At 44.4% G+C, this 26,444-nt stretch overlaps 1 protein-coding gene across 1 annotated transcript in view; it reads right to left on the minus strand.

Annotated features, from left to right (window-relative positions):
• LOC132834419 (complement C1q tumor necrosis factor-related protein 3-like) overlaps positions 1 to 24,259 on the minus strand; it is a 122,805-nt gene extending 98,546 nt beyond the window's left edge. Inside the window, exons 1-2 of the mRNA XM_060853349.1 lie at positions 24,118 to 24,259; positions 23,972 to 24,034 (exon numbers count right to left, since the gene is read on the minus strand). Coding sequence (XP_060709332.1) covers positions 23,972 to 24,034; positions 24,118 to 24,135 — 81 coding nt within the window. The 5' untranslated portion in view covers positions 24,136 to 24,259. The remainder of the gene's footprint in view (positions 1 to 23,971; positions 24,035 to 24,117) is intronic.
• Between the last annotated feature and the right edge of the window lie 2,185 nt (positions 24,260 to 26,444).

The raw sequence follows: 26,444 nt of genomic DNA on the forward strand, positions 1-26,444 counted from the left end.
AATTTGAATTCAATAAAAGTCTTAATTTGAATCCGTTGCTGATTGTTGTAAAAACCCATCTGGTTCATGAATGTCCTTCAGGGGCGGAAACTGCCATCCTTACCTGGTCTGGTCTCCACATGACTCCAGACCCACAGTAATGTGGTTGACACTGAACTGCCCTCTGGGAAATTAGGGAAGGACAATAAATGCTGGACTAGCCATCATCTCATTAAATTAATTAAAATAAAAAGATGAATGTGGGCCTGAGAGGGCACAGCTTCAGATTATAGCATCGCAGAGGCTGCTGGGACAGTGTGGCCAACCTGACTTTGTTATAACTAAGTTGGGAGGAAGGCACTGTCTGTTGCTCTCTCCCTATCTCTCTCTCCATTACTGCATGGGTCACAACATAAATGTTTTCTCTCATTCCCAGTTTGGTCATTTGTTTGACTTCTCTATATTACCTTTAGGATAAAAGGATCAGGCTACTTTATTCAACACCAAAAGGATTATGAAAAGTTTTACTTTAAGCTTTAGGTGTTTGGTTAATGCACAGAGTTTATAATATGAAAGTTAAATATTTACACTTCTAGATATCTCTTTGCAGATGCACAGACCCCTCCCCATCCCAATGCCCTGCATTGGGAAATAAAAACAGATTTGTCTCTGGATAGATGCACTTTCCTAAAGAAAGAAAGTTTGGCCAGTAAATCTTTGTTCTTGAAGGCAAAGATAGACAACATCTGAGATATTCAGCTGGCTTTCTGAGGTTTCTCAATGAGAGTGTAGCTGGTCCAGGGCTCAAGGTACCATAAATGCATGTCCCCTGGTATTAGAGCTTTCAGCTCTGGGAGAAAGATTTTGACCATCATCCCCACGTATGCATCTCCTAATTTCATAGACTTCTATCAAGTCTTCCTTCAGTTCCACCTTCCAGAGAAAACAGTCTTAGTTTTTCCAGTCTGTCCTTGTAGCTCATACCCAATAGTGCAGGTAGCATCCTGGTAAATCTCTGCTGCACCCTCTCCAAAGCCTCCAACATTCTTCTTGTAATGTGCTGACCAGAATTGAACACAATACCATACGTGCAGTCTAACCAAAGACTTAAAAAACTGCAACATGACATTCTGACTCTTGGACGCAATGTCCTGACCAATAAAGACAAGCCATGTGCCTTCTTTGCCACCCCATCTACTTGTGTGGCCACTTTTGGGAAGCTATGGACTTGACCCCAAGATTCCTTTAGACATCAATGCCTTGGGACTCTCCAACAACATGGGATCAATGTTGGTTTCACCAGTTTCCTTATTTTCTCCTGCCCCCCGTACACCTTATCCCAGATCAAACCCCCAACCCAGCACTGCCCTACCTGTCCATCTGCCTTCCCACCTACCTGCTCCACCCTCCACTCTGACCTATCACCATCACCCCTCATCTACCTATCGCATTCCCAGCTAGCTTCCCTCCAGCCTCAACCCCCTCCCATTTATTTTTCAGCCCCATTGGTCCCCCCCCCCATCCCCCATTCCTGATGAAGAGCTCATGCTCAAAACATTGTCTCTCCTGCTCCTCAGATGTTGCCTGACCGCTGTGCATTTCCAGCACCACACTGTTCAACTCTGCTCTCCAGCATCTGCAGGCCTCACTTTCTCCCTCAGCCGAGAGAGAGAGACAGGACTGGCTCTCTCAGCGTTTCAGAGTTTCATTGTTGTAGATGAGATCAAGAGGAAGGTAAAAGAGATGGAGAGGTACTAGTTGGGTTGGCGGGAGAGGATGAAACAGAGGGCTTGGAGGCTTGCATCATGGTGGATGGATGTGTAAAGGAACTGGATGTTCATGGTGAAGGTGAGGCATTGGGAACCAGGGCAATGGAAGTCACGGGGGAGTTGGAGAGTGTGGGTGGCTGTGTTTGTGTGTATGTGTGTGTGTCTGTTCAGGGGGACATGCATGTGTTTTTGAGCGTAGTGTGTGCTCGTGCATGTGTGAGGTGTGTGTGTTTGAGGATTGCGTGCATACGTTTGAGGGACACTCACCACGTGTGTGTGTTTGATGGACGTATGTGCATGTGTCTGAGGGATTATGCGTGTCTGAGGGATGTGCACGTGTTTGAGGGACATATGTGTGTTTGAGGGGTGTGTGTGTTTGAGGGACACTCGCACACAGGCGTGTGTTTGGAAGGACGCACTATTGGAGGGTCGTGCATGTGTGTTGAAGAGACACATGGGCATGTGACGTGCATGTATGAGTATTTGACGGACCCACGTGCCTCTATGTTTGAGGGATGTGTGTACGCGCACGCGTATGTGTTCGAGGGACACGCACGCATGCATGGTTTTGAGGATACATGCATGACATGTGTGCCTGTTTGAGGGACATGCCTATGTATGTGCATTTGAAGAACACGTGTGTTTGAGGGTCGCATGTGCATGTTTGAAGGATGAGTGCATGCATTTGTGTGTGTGAAGGACGTGCTGGCATGCATGCGTATGTGTTTTTGAGGACCATTTACAAGTGTGTGTGTTTGAGGATTGCGTGCTCGTGAATGTGTGTGTTTTTGAGGAACACGTGTGTGTATACTTGAAGTGTGTGTATGTGTGTGTGTGTGTGCGCGCGCGCATGCGTATTTGAGTGGTGTGGTGTGTATATTTGATGTGCATGTGTTTGAGGGACGTCCCCATGCCCGTGTGTGTTTGAGGGATGTGCACGTGTGTGTGTCTTTGATCGATATGTGTGCGTGTGTTTTTGAAGGACGTGCATGTGTGTTTGTGTGTTTGAGCGACACGCATATGTGTGTGTTTGAATGACACGTGCGTAAATGTGTGGATTGAGAACATTGTGTCTGTTAGGAACACATGCGTGTGTGTTGGGGGACACAGGTACCAGTGATTTTGTTGGGGGACGCATGTACATTTGTGTTTATGTTGGGTGACACGTACACGTGTGTGTATTGGAGCGGACACATATGTGTGTATGTGTTCGGGGGCAGACATACGTGTGTGTTGGGGAGGACACATGTATGTGTGTATGCATTCGGGGGACACGTACATGTGTATGTGTTCGGGGGAACACACATACATGTATCTTGTGTTGAAGGGGTCACACATACGTGTATCTTGGAGGGCCACACGTACAGCTGTGTGTCTGTTTAGGGACACGAGTATGTGTGTTTGGGGGACGTGTGTGTGGGGGAGACACATGAATTTTGGGATGCACACATACGTGTGTGTGTTGAGGGACACGTATGTGTGTGTTGTGGGGACATTCATACATGTGTGTGTGGGAACACACATGTGCGTACGTGTGTTTGGGGGATGCATGATGTGTGTTTGGGGAGGCACATGTACATGTGTGTGTGTTGTGGGGGACATATGGTGGCTCAGTGCTTAGCACTGCCACCTCACAATGTCAGGGACCCGGGTTCGATTCCAACCTCAGATGAATGTCTGTGTGGAGTTTGCAAATTCTCTCCGTGTCAGTGTGGGTTTCCACGAGGGGACACGCGCACATTCGTGTTTGTGTTGGTGGACACGTACGTGTGTTGAGGGTACACTTGTACATGTGTGTTTTGTTGGGGAATACATACGTTAGTGTGTGTTGGCAGACACGCGCATAGTGGGGGACACACATTTGTGTGTATGTTGGGGGGCATGTACGTGTTTGTGTGTTGGGGGAACATGTGTGCAGTGGGAGACGTGTCTATTGGAGGGTGATTTGCAATGTGTATGTGTGTGTAGGTTGTGGGGGACACATGTATATGTGTGAGTCTGTTGCAAGTTCATGTGTGTGTTGGGGAGGACACGTACATCTGTGTTTGTATTGGGGGATACATATGTGGTAGTGGATGACACACGTATGTGTATGTGTTTTGGGGGACACAAAGGTGTGTGTGTGTTGAGGACAAGTGTGTGTAGTCGGGATATGTACAAATGTGTGTATCTGTGTGTTTGTGTGTTAATGTGGACACGTGTGTGTGTTAGGGACACAGGGATTTCTGTATGGAGGACATGCGTACGTGTTTGGGTGGACACAAGTAAGTGTGTGTTGGAGTGGACATATTGATGTGTATGTGTATTGGGGACACGTATGTATTGGGAGGACAAACATACGTGTGTGTGTGTGTTGGTGGGGTCACGTACGTGTGTGTGTGTATGTGTTGAGGACACACATATGTGTGTGTTTGGGGGCATATGTACGTGTGTGTTTGGGGGACACAAGTGTGTGTGTGTGTGTTGGAGTGAAATGTAGGCATGTGTGTTGGGGGAATGGACGTGAGTGTGTGTTGGTGGGACATGTGTGTATGTGTTTGTGTTGCAGGGATGTGTGTGTTGTCAGGACATGTGAGTGTGTTGCAGGGGTGCATGTGCATGTGTGTTGGGGAAATGCATGTTTGTGTGTGAGTGTTGGAGAGGACAGATGTGTATGTTGGGGGTGGGTTCATGCGCACCAGACACACACATTCCCACACAGGCATCCTCCCAACACAAACATTCCCACACAGATGTGCCCCTGACACACACATGCCCACACTGACATGCCCCGAGACACACATGCCCGTGCAGACACACCCGTGAAACACACGCCCATGCAGACGTGTCTCTGACACACATGCCCACATAGACACACCCCCAGCACACACAGACATGCCTCCAACACATGCCACATAAATGTTTATGTGTGAGTGAGTGTATATGTTGGGGGAATGCATATGTGTGTGTGCGTGTGCGCGCATCGGGGAGGATGTGTGTATGTGTAGACTTTTGTGTGTTTGAGGGGTTGCGCACGTGTGAGTGTGTGTGTGTTAGGGCATGCATCTGTCTTTTGAGGGGACACGTGTATGTGTTGAGGTACATATGCATGTATCTGTTGAGGTATACATACGTGCTGGGGGACCCGTAGGTGTGTGCGTTGGGAAATGTGTGTGTGTGTGTGTGTGTGTGTGTGTGTGTGTGTGTGTGTGTGTGTGTGTGTTGGGCGATAATGTGTATGAGTGTGTATGTTGGGGACACATGCGTGTATGTGTGTTGGGGGCAGATGTGTATGTGTTTGTGTCTCGGGGGTCACATGAGTGTGTTGCGGGAACACACATGCATGTGTGTGTGTGTGTGTGTGTGTGTGTTACAGAGTATTCATGTCTGTGTTTATTGGGGTGGACATGTGCGCTGGGGGACTCAAGTCATAATCATAGAGTCATTGAGATGTACAGGCATGGAAAATGGCCCTTCAGTCCAAATCATCCACGTTAACCAGATATCCTAACCTAATCTGTTTCCATTTCCAAGCACTTGGCCCATATCCCTTGAAACCCTTCCTAGTCATATATCCATCCAGAAGCCTTTTAAATGTTGTAATTGCACTAACGTCCATCACTTCCTCTGGCAGCTCATTCCATACACGCAGCATCCTCTGTGTGAAAAAGGTCCCCCTCACGTCACTTTTACATTTTTCCCCACTCACCCTAAATCTATGCCCTTGTCTATTTACCGTAACAATGCCATTCGTGATTTTATAAACCTCTATAAGGTCACCCCTCAGCCTTCAACATTCCAGACTATTCAACCTTTCCCTACAATTCAAATCCTCCAATCCTGGCAACATCCTTGAAAATCTGCGTGTGTGTGTTGGGGAAAGACACATGCACATGTATGTCTGTGCGTGTGTGTCAAGAGAATGCATCTGCGAGCGTGTATGTGTTGGGATGCCTGTGGGTGTATGTGTGTTGAGGCAATGCGTTCACGGACATGTGTGTCAATTTGGGTGTATGTTGAGAGGGCATGTCTGTTTGCGCATGTGTTGTGGGGCATGTCTGCATGGATGTGTGTCAGGGGGCCCATCTGTATGCTGTGAGGTGGGGGCTGTCGTCTACATTGGCGTGTGTCTGTCGTGAACGTGTCTGCATGGGCGTATGTTGGGGATATGTTTACGTGGGCATGTGTTGGAGGCATGTCTGTGTGTTCTGGGGGTGCGTCTGCGTGGGCATGTGTGTCAGAGACACATCTGCATAGACGTGTGTTTCACGGGCGTGTCTGCATGGGCATGTGTGTGTCATGGGCATGTCAGTGTGGGCATGTGTGTGTCAGAGGCACATCTGTGTGGGAATGTTTGTGTTGGGGGGATGCCTGTGTGGGAATGTGTGTGTCTGGTGCACATCTGCATGGGTATATGAGTGTCAGAGAGCACATCTGTTTAGCCAATTGTGTGTCAGGGGCATATCTATGTGGGCATGTGTGTGTTGGGTGGCACTTCTGTATTGCTGTGCACATGTCAGTGGCAAGTCTGCGTGGGTGTGTGTGGATTGGGGGCATGTTTGAATAGGTGGGTGTGTCAGGGGTTCGTCTGTGTGGGCGTATGTATGTCAGGATGCGTCTGCATGTGCCTGTGTGTTGGGAGCACATCTGCATTGGCGTGTGTGCCGAAGACATATCTGCATGGGCACTTGTGTGTTGGGAGTGCGTCAGCGTGGACATGTATGTGTTGAGGAGCATCTGCTTGGACGTGTTTGTGTCCAGGTGGCATATTTGCATGGGCATGTGTGTGTTTCTGGGGCACGTTAGTATGGCCAATTGTGTGTTCGGCTGCATGTTAGTGTGGGCATGTGTATGTCAGAGACACGTCAGTGTGACCATGTCCAGGGGGGCACGTCTGCGTGGCCAATTGTGTGTCGGGAGCACGTCAGTATGGACATATGTGTATTGGGTGTGTATCTGTGCGGGCATGTGTATGTCAGGGGTGCACCTCTGCAGGCGTGTGTCAGGGGAGCACCTGCGTGAGTGTGTGTGTGTTTTAGCGGGTGCATCTGCATGTGTGCTGTGGGGGGGCGCATCTGTGTGTGCATATGTGTGTGTCTAGGGTCACATCTGCATGTGCACATGCGTGGCAGGGAACGTTTGCATGTTGGAGGGTGGCGCTGGCACACGTGTTTGGGATAGGTGTATGTGTGTGTGTGTCTGGGGGTACGTGTGCATGTGTGTGTTTTGGTCGTGTGTGTGTGTGTGTGTGTCAAGGGGCACATTTGTGTGTGGTGGGAATGTTACAACATGGGTAAACCCCGCTGCTTGATTTCAACCAGCAACCCAGAAAAGCTTTATCCCTTACAGTATTTCTGTGGAAATTTGAGAGGCCAAGTATCCCAAAGGTCACTATTTGAAAGAAAAATTAACAACTTTATTTCTGCACGTATAACAGAGAATAATTAACTAACAACTATTTACAACTTCTTCCTCTAATCTATCTTTTACTTTCCCCTCTATGATACTCATTCGATAAAACTCCCTGATTAAGATTGACCAAAAATTCAAATTTCAAACCAGCCAGTTGTCGAATCTTCTTTTTGTGTCTTCCTCTGTCTTCTTTTCTTCTTCTGAGGGATTATGTTTCACAGGTCACTGATCGATCAAGGTACCTCTAAAAGAGCTGTGTTTCCGGCAGTCTGCATCTGTTGGTCTTTTGGCAGTTCTCCCTCAACTGTTCAATTTTCCCTAGTCTTATACCCCCAAAGCATCAAATTGTGTAATTAGGCGCTTTTAATATTGTCAATATACTCAATTCACACTTGATTGGTATTTGGTATTTATTGGAGTATAATTTAAACTGATTGGCCGAATTCAAATTTGTTTTTTTTGTCTCCAGGCTACCAGCTACCCTAGCTGCTGGACCAAAAGGTGACATTGTATCTTGTTCAGAACGCTTGGTGTTGTCAGGTTGTTCTGTGAGCTTTTAACTTTCTTAAAGGTACAGTACAGCCACATCTTCATAACACGAGGATGCATGTTTATGTATTGGTGGCGCATGTGTGCATGTCAGGGACTCGCATAAGCTTATGTATGTGGGGACAGCATGTGTGTATATGTCAGGGTGGTGTTCATCTGCATGCATGCATGTGTGTTGGAGGGGGATGTGTGATCACGAGTGTATGTGTCAGGAGGGTTTTGTGTGTGTGTGTGTTGGGGGAGGAGTGTCTGCATGTGTGTCTGAGTGGGCACGTCTGCCTGTGTGACGGAGGGGGCATGTCTGAATGTGTTTGTGTTGCGGGAGGGTGTGTTTAATGTGTGTGTCTGGGGCATGTCTGCATGTATCAAGGATGTGTGAGCGCATGTGTGTTTGGGGGAATGTGTCTGTGTGTGTGAGACGAAGGTACTCGCACATGTGCATTGTGGGGGTGTGAATGTATGTGCCTGTGTGTTGAAGGTTTATGTGCGTGTTGGGGGATGGGGTGGATGTGTCTGAATCCGTGCGTGTATATCTGGAGGAGGAGTGTGTATGTGTCCGCGTGCGTGTGTCAGGATGAAGTGTGTGTGTGTGTGTGTCAAGGGAATGCATTTTTGTGTGAAAGAAGCTTTATTGAAAGATCTGATGCACAGAACTACTTACATTATTCTAAGTTGTCATATCCATACAGACAGGCCTGAGAATCACTAGACAAACCTTTGACCTGGCCCTTTAAATGGGAGAATTCAATGTGTGAAAGCTGCTGTTTACATATAAATGTGTCTTTGTTGTTAACAGATTTTGACACCACGTGCGAATGTGGATTCGCCATAAGCTTTATCAGCATGGTGTCAATTCTACAACTTTCTCTCTCGGTGTAGCTCCCACATGGAGAACTTACTTTCAAAGCTTTTCATTGTGATATATTTTTTGCATTGGGATCTGCATCTCCACCATCTCAAAACTGAGTTTGTTTCAACTAATTGAACAGATTTAAAATATAAGAAGGGAAATGATTTCTCTGAAAGGATCATGAATCTGTGGAATTGATTACCCCAGAGCATGGTGGGTGCTGGGACATTGAGTAAATTTAAGGAGGTGATGGACAGATAGCTAATTAATAATGGGTGGAGGGTTATGGAGAGTGGGCAGGCAAGTTGAAGCTGAGATGAGATCAGTCATGATTGTAACAAATGGTGGAGCAGGTTCTGGGACTGAATTGCCTCCTCCTGCTTCTAGTTCTTATGTCCTTATATCCTTCCCTCAATCTGACCTTTTCTTAGTCCCTGTGTCATGGTGTTTCCCTTATTGTCCACGTCACTTATCTAAAAATGTGTTGCTGGAAAAGCGCAGCAGGTCAGGCAGCATCCAAGGAGCAGGAGAATCAATGTTTCGGGCATGAGCCCTTCTTCAGGAATCATTCCTGCTCCTTGGATGCTGCCTGACCTGCTGCACTTTTCCAGCAACACATTTTCAGCTCTGATCTCCAGAATCTGCAGTCCTCACTATCTTCATGAGGCTGTGCCCTTGGCTGTCAAACTCTCCTAACAATGGAAACATCTTCTCCATGTCCATTCTATTCAGGCCTTTCTGTATTTCTGTAAATATCAATCAGATCCCCACTTATTCTAAATTCCCTAGTGTACAGACCCAGAGTCCTCAACCGTTCCTAATTTATCAAACCCTACATTCCCAGGATCGTTCTTGTGCACCTCCTCTAGAAATCCTCCTCCACCAGCATATCCTTCCCTGGTATGGGGCACAAAACTGCTCACAGTGTTTCAAACGAGGTCAGCCCAGAGCCTTATAAGCCTCAGCAGTACATCTCTGCTCTTATATTCTAGCCCTCTCAAAATGAATGCTAACATTACATTGCCTTCCTAACTGCCAGTTGAACCAGCATGTTAAGCTGAAGAGCATTCTGAACATGGACTGTTCAATCCCTTTGTGCTTCAGATTTCCAAAGTCTTTCCCCATTTGGAGGATAGTCTGTGCCTGTATTCTTTCTACCAAAGTGCATAACCTCTCAATATCGCACGTTGTATTCCATCTGCCAGCTCTTTGTCCACTCTCCGTGCCTGTCCAAGTCCTTCTGCAGCCTCCCTGTCTTGTCAACATAACCTGACCCTCCGCCCATCTTTGTGTCATCTACAAGCTTAGCAGCAATGCATTCAGTTCCTCGTCTCAATCGTTAATGTATAATGAGAATAGCTGTCCCTGCAGTACTCCACTACTCACCGGATGTCATCTTGAAAAAGACCTCTTTAATCCCATTCCCTGTTTTCTACCAGTCAGCTAATCCAGTATCCATGTGATTACCTTGCCCCTAACACCCCTGGGCTGTTGTCTTCTCCATCAACCTTTTGTGTGGCACCTTGTCGAAAACTTTCTGGGAATCCACATAAATCACATCACTGGGTGTTCTTTGTTTAATCAGTTCATTACCTGCTCAAAGAATTCAACAGATTTGTCAGGCATGGTTTAACAAAGCCGTGCTGACTCTATCCTATTTTATCTTCCAGTGATTTTTTTCTGAAAGATCTCCGCAGCTGTCCCCTTCAAACCCTGAGCTGTAGTCTGTCCAGTCCAGGTGATCTATCTACCTTCAGACATTTCAACTTCCCTAGCTCCCTTTCCTTAGTGATGGCCACTGCACTCATCCCTGCTCCCTGACTCTCTTGAAGTTCTGGTCTGCTCCTGGTGTCTTCCATTGTGAAGACTAACGCAAAGTATCTCTTCAGTTCCTCTGTAATTTCTTTGTTCCCCATTACTACTTCTTCAGCTCATTTTCCTGTAGTCCAGTGTCCATTCTTGCCTCTCTCTTACCTTTTATATTTCTAAAAAACTCTTGCAATCTTCTTTTATATTACTAGCTAGCTTACTTAAATGTTTCAGCTTCTATCCCCTTATTGCTTTTTTTTGGTTAGCATCTGCTGGTTTTAAAGTCTTCCCAATCCTATGGCTCCCCACTAATCTTCACCACATGATGTACTTTTTTCTTTTGTTTTCATGGTGTTTCTGCCTTCCCCTATCAGCCATGGTCACCTTGTCCTCCCTTTAGTCTGATTCTTTTTCCTCGGGATGAATTTCTGCTGTCCCTCCCAAATGACCCCATAAACCCCTGCCCTTGCTGCTTTACTGTCTTCCCTGCTCAATTCCCTTCCAATCAACTCTGGCCAGATCCTCCCTCATGTCATTGTACTCTCCTTCACTTCATTATAATACCATTACATCTAAATCAAGCTTTTCCCTCTCAAACTATCTCCTGATTTAATTTCTTCCCCACAGACTGACGATTGTTTGGAGGTCTGTACATAACTCCCATTGGGGTCTTTCTTTCCCTTTGCAGTTCCTCAATTCTATACAAACACATTCCCTGCCTTCCACCCACACCCTCCCATGTGCCTTCTTGCTATTGATTTAATCTCAATTTTGATTAACAAGGAAATCCTGTTCCCTCCATCCACCTGCCTGTTCTTTCCATAGGATCCCTATCCTTCGACATTTAGTTCCCAGCCCTGATCCCTTGCAGCTGTGTCTTTGTAATGGCTACAACATCATACCCACTGACTGTGGGAAGGTAGGGAAGTGATTGCTGGGCCCCTTGCTGACATATTTGTATAATCTATAGTCACAGGTGAGGTGCTAGAAGACTGGAGGTTGGCTAACGTGGTACCACTATTTAAGAAAGGTGATAAAGACAAGCCAGGGAACTATAGACCAGTGAGCTTGACATTGGTGGTGGACAAGTTGTTAGAGGGAATCCTGAGTAACAGGATTTAAATGTATTTGGAAAAGCAAGGACATTTCAGGGATAGTCAGCATGGCTTTGTGCATGGGATATCATGTCTCATAACTTTATTGAGTTTTTTTGAAGAAGTGATGAAGAGGATTGATGAGGGCAGAGGGGTGGACGTGATCTATATGGACTTCAGTAAGGCGTTCAACAAGGTTCCCCATGGGTGACTGGTGAGCAAGTTTAGATCACATGGAATACAGGGAGAACTAGCCATTTGGATACAGAACTGGCTTGAAGATAAAGGACAGAGGGTGGTGATGGAGGGTTGTTTTACAGCCTGGAGGCCTGTGACCAGTGAAATGCCACAAGGATCGGTGTTTGGTCCACAATTTCTTATCAGTTATGATTTGGATGTGAACATAGGAGGTATAGTTGCAGGTATAATTTTGCAGATGACACCAAAATTGGAGGTGTAGCGGACAGCGAAGAAGGTTACCTCAGATTACAATGGGATCTTGATCAGATGGGCCAATAGGCTGAGATGTGGCAGATGGAGTTTAGTTCCGATAAATGGAGGTGCTGCATTTTGGGAAAGCAAATCTTAGCAGGACTGAAACACTTAATGGTAAGGTCCTAGGGAGTGTTGCTGAACATAGAGACCTTGGAGTGCAGGTTCATAGTTCCTTGAAAGTAGAGTCGCAGACTTTCCTTTATTGGTCAGAGCATGGAGTGCAGGTGTTGGGAGGTCATTGTTGCAGCTTATAGGATGTTGTTTAGGCCACTGTTGGAATATTGCGTGCAATTCTGGTCTCCTTCCTATTGGAAAGATGTTGTGCAATTTGAAAGGGTTCAGAAAAGATTTACAAAGATGTTGCCAGGGTTGGAGGATTTGAGCTATAGGGAGAGGCTGAGTTGGCTGGGGCTGTTTTCACTTGAGCATCGGAGGCTGAGGAGTGACCATATAGAGATTTATAAAAACATGAGGGGCATGGATAAGATAAATAGACAAAGTCTTTTCTCCAGGGTGGGGGAGTCCAGAACCAGAACGTAGGTTTCGGGTGAGAAGGGGAATATATAAAAGAGACCCAAAAGGCAACTATTTCATGCAGAGAGTGGTGCATGTGCGGAATAAGCTGCCTGAGGAAGTGGTGGAGACTGGCACATTTACAATATTTAAAAGGCATCTGGATGGTTCTATGAATAGGAAGGGTTTGGAGGGATATGGGTCGAGTGCTGGTAAATGGGACTAGATTGGGTTGGGATATCTTGCCGACCTGGCCGGGTTGATCTGAAGGGTCTGTTTCTGTGCTGTACCTCTCTACGACTCTATTTCAATCTGTGCTACAAGCTCATTGCCCTCGTTCATGGACTGTGTGCGTTTAAGATAACACTCTTGGTCCTGTGTTGACTTCTCATCTGATGTGCCTGAAGTCAGATCCCTGACCCTTTCTGTACTCTGTCTTATGACTTGTTGTTGAAACTTGTTGGAAATATTGCATGAACTCCCCTGTATTCCAAGCGTAAGTAGGTCCGAGCCTGGGTTTTGCTTCTGTGATCAATTTCTGTGGATTATTAAGTTTCATTTCTTCTGTTGCAACTCCCTGAAACAAATTGAAAAACTGAAGTAAGTGCTTTTTTGTTCTCTGATATGCACAGCTGAAGATCAGCGTTTGCAGGATGTTAAATAAAAGCAGAAAATACTGGAGAAACACAGCAGGTCGGGCATATTTATTGGAGAGAGACACAGAGTTAACATTTCAAGTTAGACACGTCCCTTCAGAACTGAAGGGGGTTGGAAAGTGATGGTTTTTATGCTGTTGACAGAGGGAGAGAAGGAGCAAGAGGAACATACTGTGAGGGTGCCCAGAGCAGAAGACAATAGGGGTTTCAATAAGTGTAAAAGAGAGACTGAAATGTCAAATAGTGTTCATGATCAGTTTGAATAGGAGAAAATAGGTCAGCTGTACTGGGCACAAAGCCAACAAGACAGGGAGGGGGGGGTATAATGTGTGTTCACAGTTTGTAATTGTTGAATTCCATGTTGGGTCCTGAAGGCTGTAACGTATCTATGAAGTAGAAAATGAGATACTGTTCCTCCAGGTTGTGTTGAGCTTTGTTGAAACAATATAGCAGGCCCAGGACAGTCACATCAGCATGGGAGCAAGATGGTTTATTGAAATGACAAGGAACTAGAAGGTCAGAATCATTCTTACAGACAAAGCAAAGGTGTTCAGCAAAGTAGTCACCCTGACTGGTTTTGCTCTCACCAATATCACGGGGAGGGTGGGGATGAGGAATTGGTAGGAACGATGGAAGAGTGAACCAGAGAGGGAGTGATCCCTGGAAATGTTCATTGTGGAGAGGAGGGAATGATGTTGCTGGTAGCATCTTGTGAGAGGTTCAGAAAATGGCTGAGGATGGTCCTTTGAATGCAGGAGACTGGTGGAGTGGAAAGTGAGGACAAAGGAAGGTCCTGGGGAGTGTTGCTGAACAAAGAGACCTTGTAGTGCAAATTCATAGCTCCTTGAAAGTGGAGTCGCAGGTAGATAGGATAGTGAAGAAGGCGTTTGATATGCTTTCTTTTATTGGCCAGAGCATCAAGTATAGGAGTTGGGAGGTCATGTTGTGGCTGTACAGGACATTGATTAGGCCACTTCACAATATTGTATGCAATTCTGGTCTCTCTTGTATGGGAAAAATGTTGTGAAACTTGAAAGGGTTCAGAAAAGATTCACAAGGAGTTAGCCAGGGTTGAAGGGTTTGAACTATAGGGAGAGGCTGAATAGGCTGGGGATGTTTTCCCTGGAGCATTGGAGGCTGAGGGATGACCTTATAGAGATTTTATGTTGCTAAAATCATGAGCAGTATGGATAGGGTACATAGACAAGGTCTTTTTCCAGGGGTGGGGTAGTTCAGAACTAGAAGGCCGGATTTTTGAGTGAGAGGGAAAAGATTTAAATGGGACCTTTGGGGCAACATTTTCACACAGAAGGTGGTGCGTGAATGGAATGAAGAAATGGTGGAGGCTGTTCCAATTGCAACATTTAAAAGGCATCTGGATGGGGACGTGAATAAGAAGAGTTTCGAGGGATGTGGACTAAGTGCTGGCAGTTGGGACTAGATTAGTTTAGGATATCTGGTTGGCATTAAGGGGTTGGACTGAAGGGTCTCTTTCTGTACTGCACAGGTCTATGACTCTGTGACTATCATTATTCTGGGAAGAAGGAGAAGAAGTGGAGGTAGAATTATGGGAAATGGATTGGATCTGATTGAGAACCCTGTCCCGCCCATAGTAGTGAGGAATCTTTGGTTGAGGAGAAAGGAGTGCACACTGCTGGCACCCCTGTGGAAGGTGGCATTCTGAGAACAGGTGCTGCAGAGGAACAGGACAAATGGAATGGAGTCCTTTCAATAGCAAGGTATGAGGAGGTTGGGGTTGTAGGGGGTATTGGGGAGGTTGTAGTGGGTATTGGTGTACAACCTATTATCAAGAAATGGAAACATCAAAATTGAGGAAGGGAAGAGGAGTGTCAGAAACAAAGGTGAAAGAAATATGGACGTTCAAGTCAAAACTGATATGTTTTTCCAATTCCAGATGAGAGCGTTAGTGATCATCAATGTATTGGAGAAAGAGTTATGAGAGGGGGCCCTGAGTTGGACTGGAACAAGAAATGTTTCACAGACTCAACAAAGGGACAGGCAGAACTAGGACCCATACAGGTGTCCATATCCACTCCCTTGACCTGGAGAGTGAGATGAGTTAAATGTTACCTTATTTAAAGTGAGAACTAACTCAGCCAGATGATGGAGTGTGGTGCATGATGGGAACTGTTCAGGCCTCCTTTCAAGAAAGAAGCAGAGTGCCTTTAGACCATCCTGATGGAGGATGGATGTGTTGAGGGATTGCACATCCATGGTGAAGAGGAAGCAGCTCAGTCCCAGAAACTGGAAATTGTGGGACTAATGTAAAGTATCAGAAGAACCATAAATGTAAATGTGAAGAGACTGACTAAGGGAGAAAAAGTAGAGTCAAAATATGAAGACCTGATTTCAGAGGGGCAGGAGCAGGGTGAGAAATGGGTCAATTCTGTTTGTGAAGTCTGGGGAGAAGGTAGAAGCAGGCTTTGAGGCCCTGAAAGATATTTCATCTCCTGAGGGAATCTACAAGTAAGGGGCTCTGTTTAAAACTGAAGGTTTCCCATTGAAGATCGATCAAGGAGAATTTATTCTCTTGATGATTGTGGGTGTTTTTGGTGATTGTTGCATTCTCTCCCCAGTGAGCTATAGAGGCTCAGTTATTAAATATATATCAGGCTGAGTTAGACCATGACATAAATTGCTGGAGAAACTCAGCAGGTCAAGCAGCATCTGTGTAGAGAGAAATAGTTAATGTTTTGAGTCCAGTGACCGTTCCTCAGCTATTCATACATCAACATGTCACTAGTACCTCTGTACCAATGCTGTATTGGGTGGAGGGTGAAATATATTTTCTTGATGAACACATTTTTCTGTTACTTCCGCAAATTTTCTGATGTTCATCCAGATACTTACACTCTGCCTGTGTGATAAATTATATATTCTCTGAGGGCAAGATAACTGGATTAGGAAGGGATGTGTTGTTGCAAGATAATAACTTATTGATGAGTGTTTTAAATTGGTGGTGTTGCGGTGCTTGGAGCTGGATTGGTAAGTTAGGACAGGATTGGTGGGTGATTGGCGTGCTGATAGAGGTGGGAGGAGGTCAATTTGGAACAATAGCACCCTAATTGAAATGCCATTCTCTTTGAAGTAAAGGCCAGCATTCCGTTTGTCTTCCTTATTTCCCGCTGAACTTGGATATATTTGTGATTTATCGACGAGGATTCCTGAATCCCTCTGTTCTGTAGCTTTCTGCAGTCTTTCCTGATTGAAGTATTCAGCTCCTTTATTCTTCCTGTCAAAGGGCATCACCTCACATTTTCCACCTGCCCACTCACTTAACCTGTCTGTATCCCTCTCCAACTTGTTTGTGTCATCCACACCGATTGCCTTCCCACTTATTTTTAGCCCCATTTGCAAATTTGGCTTTAGGATACTCACTGTTTCCATCCAAGTCATTAAGAAGCACGGTAAATAATTGTGGTGCCAGCACTGATCCCTGTGGCAGACCATTAGTTACAGATTGTCACCCTGCAAATGTCCCCTCATGCCAAATTTGTCTTTCAGCTGGCCAGTCCTATATTTATGCTAATGTTCTAACTCCAACACCGTATGCTGTTATCTAATAAAGTCAAAAATAACACGGCACTGGGTTATAGTTCAACAGGTTTGTTTTTGAAAAGACAAGCTTTCGCAACCTCGCTCCCCGTTCAGGAAGTAATGAGGGAGGATATATCGGACACAGAATTTATAAGTAAAAGACCAAGGGGTCACACAACTGATATGAATGTATTGAATAAACCTAGGTAGCTGTTAAGTCTTTAATCAATTGTCCATGTCCATTCCTTTGACCTGGAGAGTGAGGGGAGTTAAATGATAACTTATTTAAAGTGAGAACTAACTCAGCCCGATAATGGAGAGAGGTGCACAATGAGGACTATGGAGGCCTCCTTTCAAGAGTGGCTTGAAGCAGAGTGTCTTCAGACCATCCTGATGGAGGATGGATGTGCTGAGAGATTGTCAAGGAAGCAGCTCAGTCCAGGAAACTGGAAATTGTGGAACTAATGTAAAATATTAGAAGAATCAGAAATGTAAATGCGAAGTAAGAGATGCAGGTTTTGATTGATTAATGTGTAAATCCCAGAATTTCTTTCAAGTCACTGCTCTGAGGTAACTTAAGATTTGATCAGTAAAGAAGAGGTGACATCTCAGGTCAGACAACGTATTTTTGGTGTAAGGTCTTGTTTAGAGTCTGTCTGTGTCCTAACTTGGAGTGAGATTGGTTTTATTTCCAATGTAAGAATTTATAAAATTGACTGACTGTCTACAACATATGTGCTTTTTTTAAAAAAAAGGGGATTGTATTTACAAATGCCAATCTGCAAATTTACCCCATAGATTTATTTGTATGGTGATGGAGGAGGAGGTGGAGAGTGTGTGTGTGAGGGGAAGGGAGAGAGAGAGAGAGACAGAGAGAGAGAGGGCGTGTGTGTGTGAGAGAGAGGTGGCAAGACTGTGTGTATGAGAGAGCGAGAAGGTGCACTTCCATTCCAACTGATTAAAACCTGCACCTCCATTCTCACTGATTAAAGACTTAAAAGTCATCTAGGTTTGTTCAGTACATTTGCATCAGTTGTATGACTGATCTTTTGTTTATAAATTCTGTGTCTGATATATCATCCCTCAGCAGCACCTGAAGAAGGAGCAAGGCTCTGAAAGCTTGTGTTTTCAAACAAACCTGTTGGACTATGACCAGGTGTCGTGTGCTTGTCAACTTTGTCCACCTCAGTCTCACACCAGCACCTTCCCATCATGGCTTATGTTGTAAAGTAGTGTAATATGTGATACCTTATGAAACACCTCCTGAAAATCCAAATGTATAACATCCACTGCTTCTCCTTTATCTGTCCTGCTCACTGAAAAGAATTTTAGTAAAATTGTGAGGCACGGTTTCCCCTTTATGTGGCCATGCTCCCTCTGCTCGAGCAGTTCTGCATTTTGAAATGGTCTGCTATTACATCCTTTACATTGCAGCAATATTTCTCCAGGAGCAATATCAGTTGTCTGGTTTTGTTTACTCCCTTCCCTTTTTAAATAAATGTGTTCACATTGACAGTTTCCCAATCCTCTGGGAGTTTTTCAGACTTGAAGAATTCCTGGAAGATTCCTACCAGTGTGTCCACTATCTCTGTAGCTCCTGTCTTTAATATCTTGAGAAGCATTCCATTAGGCCTGTGAACTTTATTGGTCTTTAGATTAGATTAGATTAGATTACTTACAGTGTGGAAAAAGGCCCTTCGGCCCAACAAGTCCACACCGACCCGCCGAAGCGCAACCCACCCATACCCCTACATTTACCCCTTACCTAACACTATGGGCAATTTAGCATGGCCAATTCACCTGACCCGCACATCTTTGGACTGTGGGAGGAAACCGGAGCACCCGGAGGAAACCCACGCAGATACGGGGAGAACGTGCAAACTTCACACAGTCAGTCGCCTGAGTCGGGAAATGAACCCGGGTCTCAGGCGCTGTGAGGCAGTAGTGCTAACCACTGGGCCACCGTGGTAGTTTCTCCAGCACCTCTTCTCTTTTGATAACTCTAATATTTCAGAGTCACAGAATCAAAGGGCACGGAAACAGACCCTTTGGTACAATTCTTCCATGCCATCCAAGTTTAGCAAACTACATTAGTCCTATTTCCTCTCCTGCTTTTGTCTGGTGAACATTTAGTAATTTTGGAATGGTATGAACGTCTTTTACTGTGAAAACAGGTGCAAAGTAATTATTCAGCTCCTCTATTTTTCCTGGTTCACAGTTATTATTTCCCCAACTTTATTCTCTAAGGGGCTTATGATCTCTTTGGTTCATAAAGGAGCTTTAGCTGGCGATCTTGATAGTACTTGCAGGTTTGCCCACGAAGTTTATTTCCTTTCTCTTCATTTTTTTTGGTGTCAGGCTGAGCTGGACAGAATAGCCAAACGATTAGCCAGTTTTCTGATTTTGGAGAAATGTAGGTGTAAGGACATTGGGTAGACTTGTCACTTCCATCCTGAGCTCTGCATTCAGCCCCTTTAGGATAGAATGCACGTAACCTCACATGTTCCTAGAATTTTGAATTTGGTCAGTGCTAAAGGAGACCATTTGGACTATTCATATTTGTGTCAGCTCTCTGAATGAATGTCTTACTGCTGCCGTTTTCCTAGCTTCGTCCCATAACTTCACATTTGTTATTGGACAGTTTTCTTGCACACATCATGGGTACATATGATGAAAACCCAGTTAAGTTAATTTAATTAATTTTGATATGTGGTAAATCATATAGGAACATTTAGGGGAGTGTAAGAGGAGGACATGGGGAAAGGAGGGGGCAGCTGGAAGGGGAGATAGGAAATACGAAGGAGCAAAGTGAGCAGGCAACATAGGGAGAGGGCACAAAGATTTGCAGAAGAAAAGATACAGAGGGATAAGGGGAATAGAAAGAGTTAAAGGTACAGTAAGAGGTAGCTGAAGACTTGGCTACCAATGGTGAATCAATTAAAATGCGGGTTAGAATTTGGCCAAAAAGGCCAGTATTAAATGAGCACAGATATCTTAGAACATTGTGGGCTGGAGGATATTACAGAAATAGGAAGGAACAAAATCATGGAAGGGTTTGAAAACAGGGATGGGAATTTTTAAAAGAATATGTTCCTTAACTTAGAACCAGAGGAGGTGAGCAAGCCCATGGGTGGGCAGGACTTTGTGAGATTCAGAACATGAGAGTGTGGATGAGGAGTGCATGGAAATAGGCAATTCTAGAGGGAGCAAAGGTGTGGCTGAGAGTTTCAGCAGCAAATGAGCAGGGAATGTTGGTGGTGAAATGATGGAGGTGGAAATAAATAATCTTGATGAGCATGTGGATATCTGATCAGATATTCAACTCAAAAATCATATTTTAAAAAATGTGGAGAACACTGGCAAGGCCAACATTTGTTGCCCATCTGTAACTGAGCTTGAAGTAAGTGGCTTGTTTCCCCATTTCAGAGGGCAGTTCAGAGTCAGATATGATGTGAGTCTGGAGTCACATGTTCCTCAGAACAGGAGATTGTCCGAGAAAGCATTAGTGAACCAAATGTGTTCTTTTCATGATAATCACTGTGGTTTCCCCAGAGCTTGAGGTGAGGGGTATTGATAGAGTTAGTGGGGTTTGTCTTTTCCCGAGGATGGGGAATTTCAAGATGAGGAGGCACATATTTAAGGTGAGAGGAGAAAGATTTTTAAAAGGCATGGGGGGATGTGTTTTCTTTAGCACAGAGGGTGGTTCATGTGTGGAATGAACTTTCTGAAGAAGTGGTGGATGTGGGCACAATTAGAATGGTTAAAAGACATTTTGATAAGTACGTGAATAGGAAAGGTTTGGAGGGATATGAGCCAGGAGCAGCAGGTGGGACTAGTACAGTTTGGAATTATGTTTGACATGGACTGGTTGGATCGAAGGGGTCTGCTTCTGTGCTGTATGGCTCTATGACTCAATGTAGAAATTGAATGTAAATTCCACCTTCTGCTATGGTGGGATTTGAACCGTGATCCTGAGAACATTAGCTTGGATTTCTGGATGGCCAGTTCAATAACATATAACCATCTCCTCTCTAAACATACATGTGTAACTGATGCCCAGGCTGTGAACAGGGTAGTTCAGCCTCAAACAGCGACCAGACAGAAGAATGGAGCTGGTAAGTAGGCACTGAAATTTGTCATAAGGATTAAAAGATAGGAGCTTTTGATTCCTGTCATTTAGTTGGAAGAAATGTTTGCTGATATGGTACTGGATATCAAACAGTGTGACAGTTTAGAGGTGATGAGGGTATCAGAGGTGATGATGAGGTGGAGCTGGGAGTTGTCGGTGTGGAGATTGATGCATTTTCAGATGATATTTGGAAGCATCAGATAGAAATGAAAGAGCCCGTATAGAGGTAAGGTACAAGTATGGTTAGAAGATTTCTTTCTGCCTGACAATCAGAGAGTGGGGATAAAAGGATCATTCTCAGGATGGCAGCTGGTGAATAGTGGAATTCTGCAAGGGTCAGTGTTGGGACGACAACTTTTCAGGTTTTACATTAATAGTCTCGATGCAGGAACTGACAGCATTCTGGCTAAGTTTGCAGATGATACAAAGATAGATGGAGGGACAGGTAGTATTGAGGAGGCTGGGAGGCTGGGACTCTGCAGAATGATTTCGAGAGGTTAGGAGAGTGGGCAAAGAAGTGGCAGATAGAATATAATGTGGGAAATGTGAGGTCATGCACTTTGGTAGGAAGGCTTAAGGCATAGACTATTTTACAAATGGGGAGAGAATTCAGAAATCTGAAGTGTAAATGGACTTGGAAATCCTAATCCAAGATTCTGTTAGGGTCAACTTGCAGGTTGAGTCCATAGTTATGAAGGCAAATGGTTGACTTTTATTTCAAGAGCACATACATAAAAGCAGAGATGTATTTCAAAAGTTTTACAAGGCTTTGGCCAGACCATATTTAGAATGTTGTGAGTAGTGTTGGGCCCCATATCTCTACCTTGGGAGAGGGTCCAGACGAGGTTCCCGAGAATGATCTCAGGAATGAAAAGCTTAACATAGAGTTATAGAGATGTACAGCACGGAAATAGACCCTTCAGTCCAACCCATCCATCCCATAGGAGGGACGTTGAGACTCTGGGCCTATACTCAATGGAGTTTTGAAGGATGTGGGATCTAATTGAAATTTATAGAATACTGAAAGGCCTGGCTAGAGTGGGTGTTGGAAGGATATTTCCATTAGCATTTGAGACTGGGACCCGAGGGCACAGGCTTAGAATAAAGGGAAGGTGCTTCAGAACAGAGATGAGGAGAAACTTCTTCACTCAGAGAGTGGGGAATGTATGGAATTCATTGCCAAAGAAGGCTGTTTTAGCCAGGTCATTGAGTATATTAAAGACAGAGATAGATGGGTTCTTGATTGTTAAGGGGATAAAAGGTTATGGGGAGAAGGTGGGAAAATGGGGTTGAGAAATTTCAGCCATGATTGAATGGTGGAGCAGACCCGAATGGCTTAATTTCTGCTCCTGTGTCTTATGGTCACATGGTCTTATGGAAATAGTAGCAGGACAAGGATATTTCCTCAAGGGACACTAGAAGTAATGGTACAAAAGTGGAAGAGAAGCAATTGTAGCTGATTACAGGATGATATAGTCAGGCATTGCTGAAGGTTGCAAAGAGGATATGGAGGGGTGGTTTACCTCTGTCACATTAGCAAAAGATGCCATTTGTGAGTTTTTGATTGAGTCCTTTTGAGGCTGTGACAGGAAGAGATACTGATTGGAGAAATTTAAATATCAATTTCAGCGTAAGATGGGCCACAAATTTGTTCAGCAAAATATAATCAAAGATGTAAGAAGGATTACAGATGGGACTGAAAGCTTACAATGACAATGGGATGAAGGATTATCTTTTTGAGTTGGGGTGATGATGGTGGACTTGAAAGAGAAAGGTACAGAACCTGATGGGAGAGAACTGTTAACAATATCAGCTCATGGAGAAGTTCAGAAGACATCATATTGGACTCAAAACATTCACCCTTTTTATTGTTCCTCAGGTGCTGCCAAACCTGCTGAATTGTTTCCTGCACTTTGTGTTTGTGATTTGGAAAATGAATCAAAAAAAGCTTGCATCCAGGTTCAGTGGGTAATAGAGAAGGCAAATGGAATATTAGCCTTTATTTCAAAGGGAATGGTGTACAAATGTAGGGAGGTTTATGCTAAAACTATACAAGACATTAGCCAGACCACAACTGGAATATTGTGTATTGCTTTGAGCCCCTTATCTTGGGAAGATATACTGGGATTGGAGGCAGTGTAAAAAAGATTCACTCAGCTGATACCGGGTGTGGAGGAACTGTCATATGAGGAGAGGTTGAATAGTTCAGGCTGTACTTGACATAAAGAAGGATGAAAGATGGCCTTATTGAAACATACAAGATTGTCAGAGGACTTAACATGTTAGGGGTTTCTTCCCCTTGTGTGAGAGTCAAGGAGCAGAGGCATAATCTCAGAGTGAAGAGGTGAAGAGGAGTCTTTTTCTCTGAGGGGAAGGGATCTGTGGAAGGCTGAAGAGGCTGGCTTATTAAAATGTATCTCAGCTCTGAATATGATTAATCAGTAAGGGAATCAAGCATTATGGGAAAAAGGTGGAAAGGATTATCAGATCCACTAATATCTCCTTGAATGCCGGAGCAGACTCTGTGGGCTGAATGGCCTATTTCTATTCCTACGGCTTATGGTCTCCAACATCCACAGTATTTAACTTTTATACAGCTAATGGGGAATTGTGTTGATGGAGTGAGAGGTCTCATTAATAAATTCTGTTCAGAGTCAGCATTAAGGGAGTTAGGGGAGCAAATAGAGAAAGAGACGAGTTCAGGTTTACGGCTGGATGGAACCTGAGAGGGATTTTGGACAAAGGGAAGGGAATAACGTTACGGAGACAGCAAAGTGGACAATCAATGTCTGACTGTCTAATGGACCATGAGTTCCTTGAGCATGTTGAACACGAAAGTGATAGAGACAGGACAGAGAGATTTAAGAATTGCAGTAGAGAAAAAGAGCTGGTGTTCTCTTTGGATGCCAGTCCATTCCGAGAATTATATGTAGCTGTGGCACATGTGAGCAGAACTGAAAACACTTTATATGATTGAACGAGGTCTGGCATTAAATCACTAAGCAAGTCTAGACGAGCATCTATACAGCCGTGTGAATCAAGGGGAAATATGTAAAAAGGAACAGGGAAATATAACAGTCCGGCAAAGGAAACACAAATGGAGAGGAAAAACAGGGAAATAAACATGCACGATAAAGGGAGAATTAGACAGACACATTTAATTAGTATGTTATCCTTACCTGTGTATTTTCCAAGGCATAAATCTGATAGATACAGTGAAACAGGATTAAACACAGGTTTCCCTGAAACAAAGACATTTTCTTTTAAATAAGGTAGAAGGAACACAGTATGCAAAACCTCTACCATTATTGCTACCTGAACCTACCAATCCAAACGAAATCATTCTTATTGACTTTGGGACGAAGGTGTCTTGCCTTTAACTTGTTCTGAACCTAATGATGTTCAGCCTCTGCTAGATCTCCAGATTTTACAGATCTGAGCTCTTTCTTAGCTTTCTCTTTCTGCAATTTCCTGTTCCTTCCTTCAGATTTTATAAAGAATAGTGCCCATAGCCACAACCCATCATTTAATGTCATTCAAATCTTGATAAACATGCAGGTGTTAAAACCAAAACACCCACATACATGGTCTGCAAATTCCAACAACTTAAAATGTAGTCTCCAGTCGTAACCAAGTGCTATTCAGTTCAAGGATTCTTCTGTCAAGTGTAGCATTCAGTTTCTCTTGGCAGTGTTTTTGTCCTTGTAGTATTTTTCAATACATGAACATGATCTTTGCTGCCATGAATCCTCTCCAACTGTTACTCCAGTCAAATACCATACACCATATACTGTTTATCCTCCTGCATCTCTGTTGTGCTGACAATTTAGATTCATTGCTCCAACTCCCAGTTGAACTCAGTTTTCCAGAGTGTGGTCAGGAGAAGAGTCAGGAAATGTCAGGAATTTGGGAGAATGGGAATTTGGTACAGGGGAGGGAGGAAATAGTGTAATGTATGTCACAGAAGAACTAGCTCCCAAGTGCAGCAGGTGTTAGGGAAGGTGAATGGAATGTTGGTTTTTATTTCAAAGGGAATGGAGTATAAAAATTGTGAAGTCTTACTCAAATTGTGCAAAGCAGTAGCTAGACCTCTCCTAGAATAGAAATACTTCAGAATAAACCTGTTGGACTGTAATCCGGTGTCGTGTGATTTTTAATTTTGCCCACCATAATCCAACACCAACTTGTCATAAAATATCGAGGACAGTTTTGTTCCCTTATGCTGGCATTAGAGACAGACCAGTCAGTGTTCAACAGGTTTATTGTGGGCATGGAGGAATGTTCTTATGAGGAGAGGTTGAATAGATTGGGCCTGGACTGATAAAAGGTTCTTGGGGGCTTGACAGGGTAGATGCTGAAAGGTTGTCTCCCCTTGTGGGACAATATAAGACCTGAGGGCAGAATTTCAGAGTAAGGCTTTGCCCACTTCAGACAGTGATGAGGAATAACCTCTGTCAGTACTTGGAACTCCTTACTACGTCGGGGTTTGGATGCTGTGTCATTAGATATATATTCAAGGCTGAGATTTTTCATCAGCCAGGGAATCGAGCATTAATCGGGAGAATGCAGGAATGTGGAGTTGAGAATTCCATTCTGAAGATGGGTCACTGGACCTGAAATGTTGAATCTCCTTTTTCTCCACAGATGCTGCCAGACTACTGAGTTTCTCCAGGTGTGTCTGTTTTCCTTTCCGATTTCCAGCATCTACAGTTTGTGGTTCTGAACTCCAATGGAAAAACAATCAGATCAGCCATGATCTCACTGAGTGGTGGAGTCGGCTTAATGGGCCAAATGAGCAACTTCAGCTTCTCCATTTTCTGGTCTTTTGGTCCACTGGTTGGAATTGTATCAAGCCCACACAGGGAGGGAGTTGTTCCTGGAGGCTTGACAGCAACACCCAAGGACATCTCTGCAGGAATTCCTCAGGGTGCTGGTCCCACTGCTGCCTCTTCAGTGACCTTCATGCAGCCATATGGTCAGAACTTGGATGGTCACAAATGATTGCACACTGTTCTCTTCCATTTGTGATTGCTGAAATACTGACACAGTCTGTGTTCATATGCAGTAATTCCTGGACAATCTTCTGGTTTGGGCTGATAAGTGGCAAATGACATTTTTGTGACACTAGTACCAGGTAGCTAGTCAGCTCCATGAATTCCATGTGGAGTTTGCACATTCTCCCCGTGTCTGCATGGGTTTCCTCCGGGTACTCCGGTTTCCTCCAAAAATGTGCAGGTCAGGTGAATTGGCCATGCTAAATTGCCCGTAGTGTTAGGTGAAGGGATAAATGTAGGGGAATGGGCCAGGGTGGGTTGCGCTTCGGCGAAGGGCCTCTTCCCACACAGTAAATAATCTAATCAAAGTAATCTAATCTAATCTTAAAGTTCAGTGGCATTATCATTTCAGAATAACCCACTCTTACCAGCCGCGAAATTATCATTGACTAGAACCTGAACTGGGCCAACCATATAAATATTGCGACTACAAGATACATCAGAGGCTGGGAACTCTTAGTGCCTAATAGCCATCTTATGGCACAGGTCAGGCCTATGATGGAATGTCCCACCTTGCCTGGATGAGTATGGCTCTAACAAGGATCAAGAAGCTCATGTGACATTAGTATGGCACCAAGAGGTTATTTTGTCCTTGTTC

Source organism: Hemiscyllium ocellatum, chromosome 39, assembly GCF_020745735.1.
Source record: "Hemiscyllium ocellatum isolate sHemOce1 chromosome 39, sHemOce1.pat.X.cur, whole genome shotgun sequence".
Taxonomy (NCBI): Eukaryota; Metazoa; Chordata; class Chondrichthyes; order Orectolobiformes; family Hemiscylliidae; genus Hemiscyllium; species Hemiscyllium ocellatum.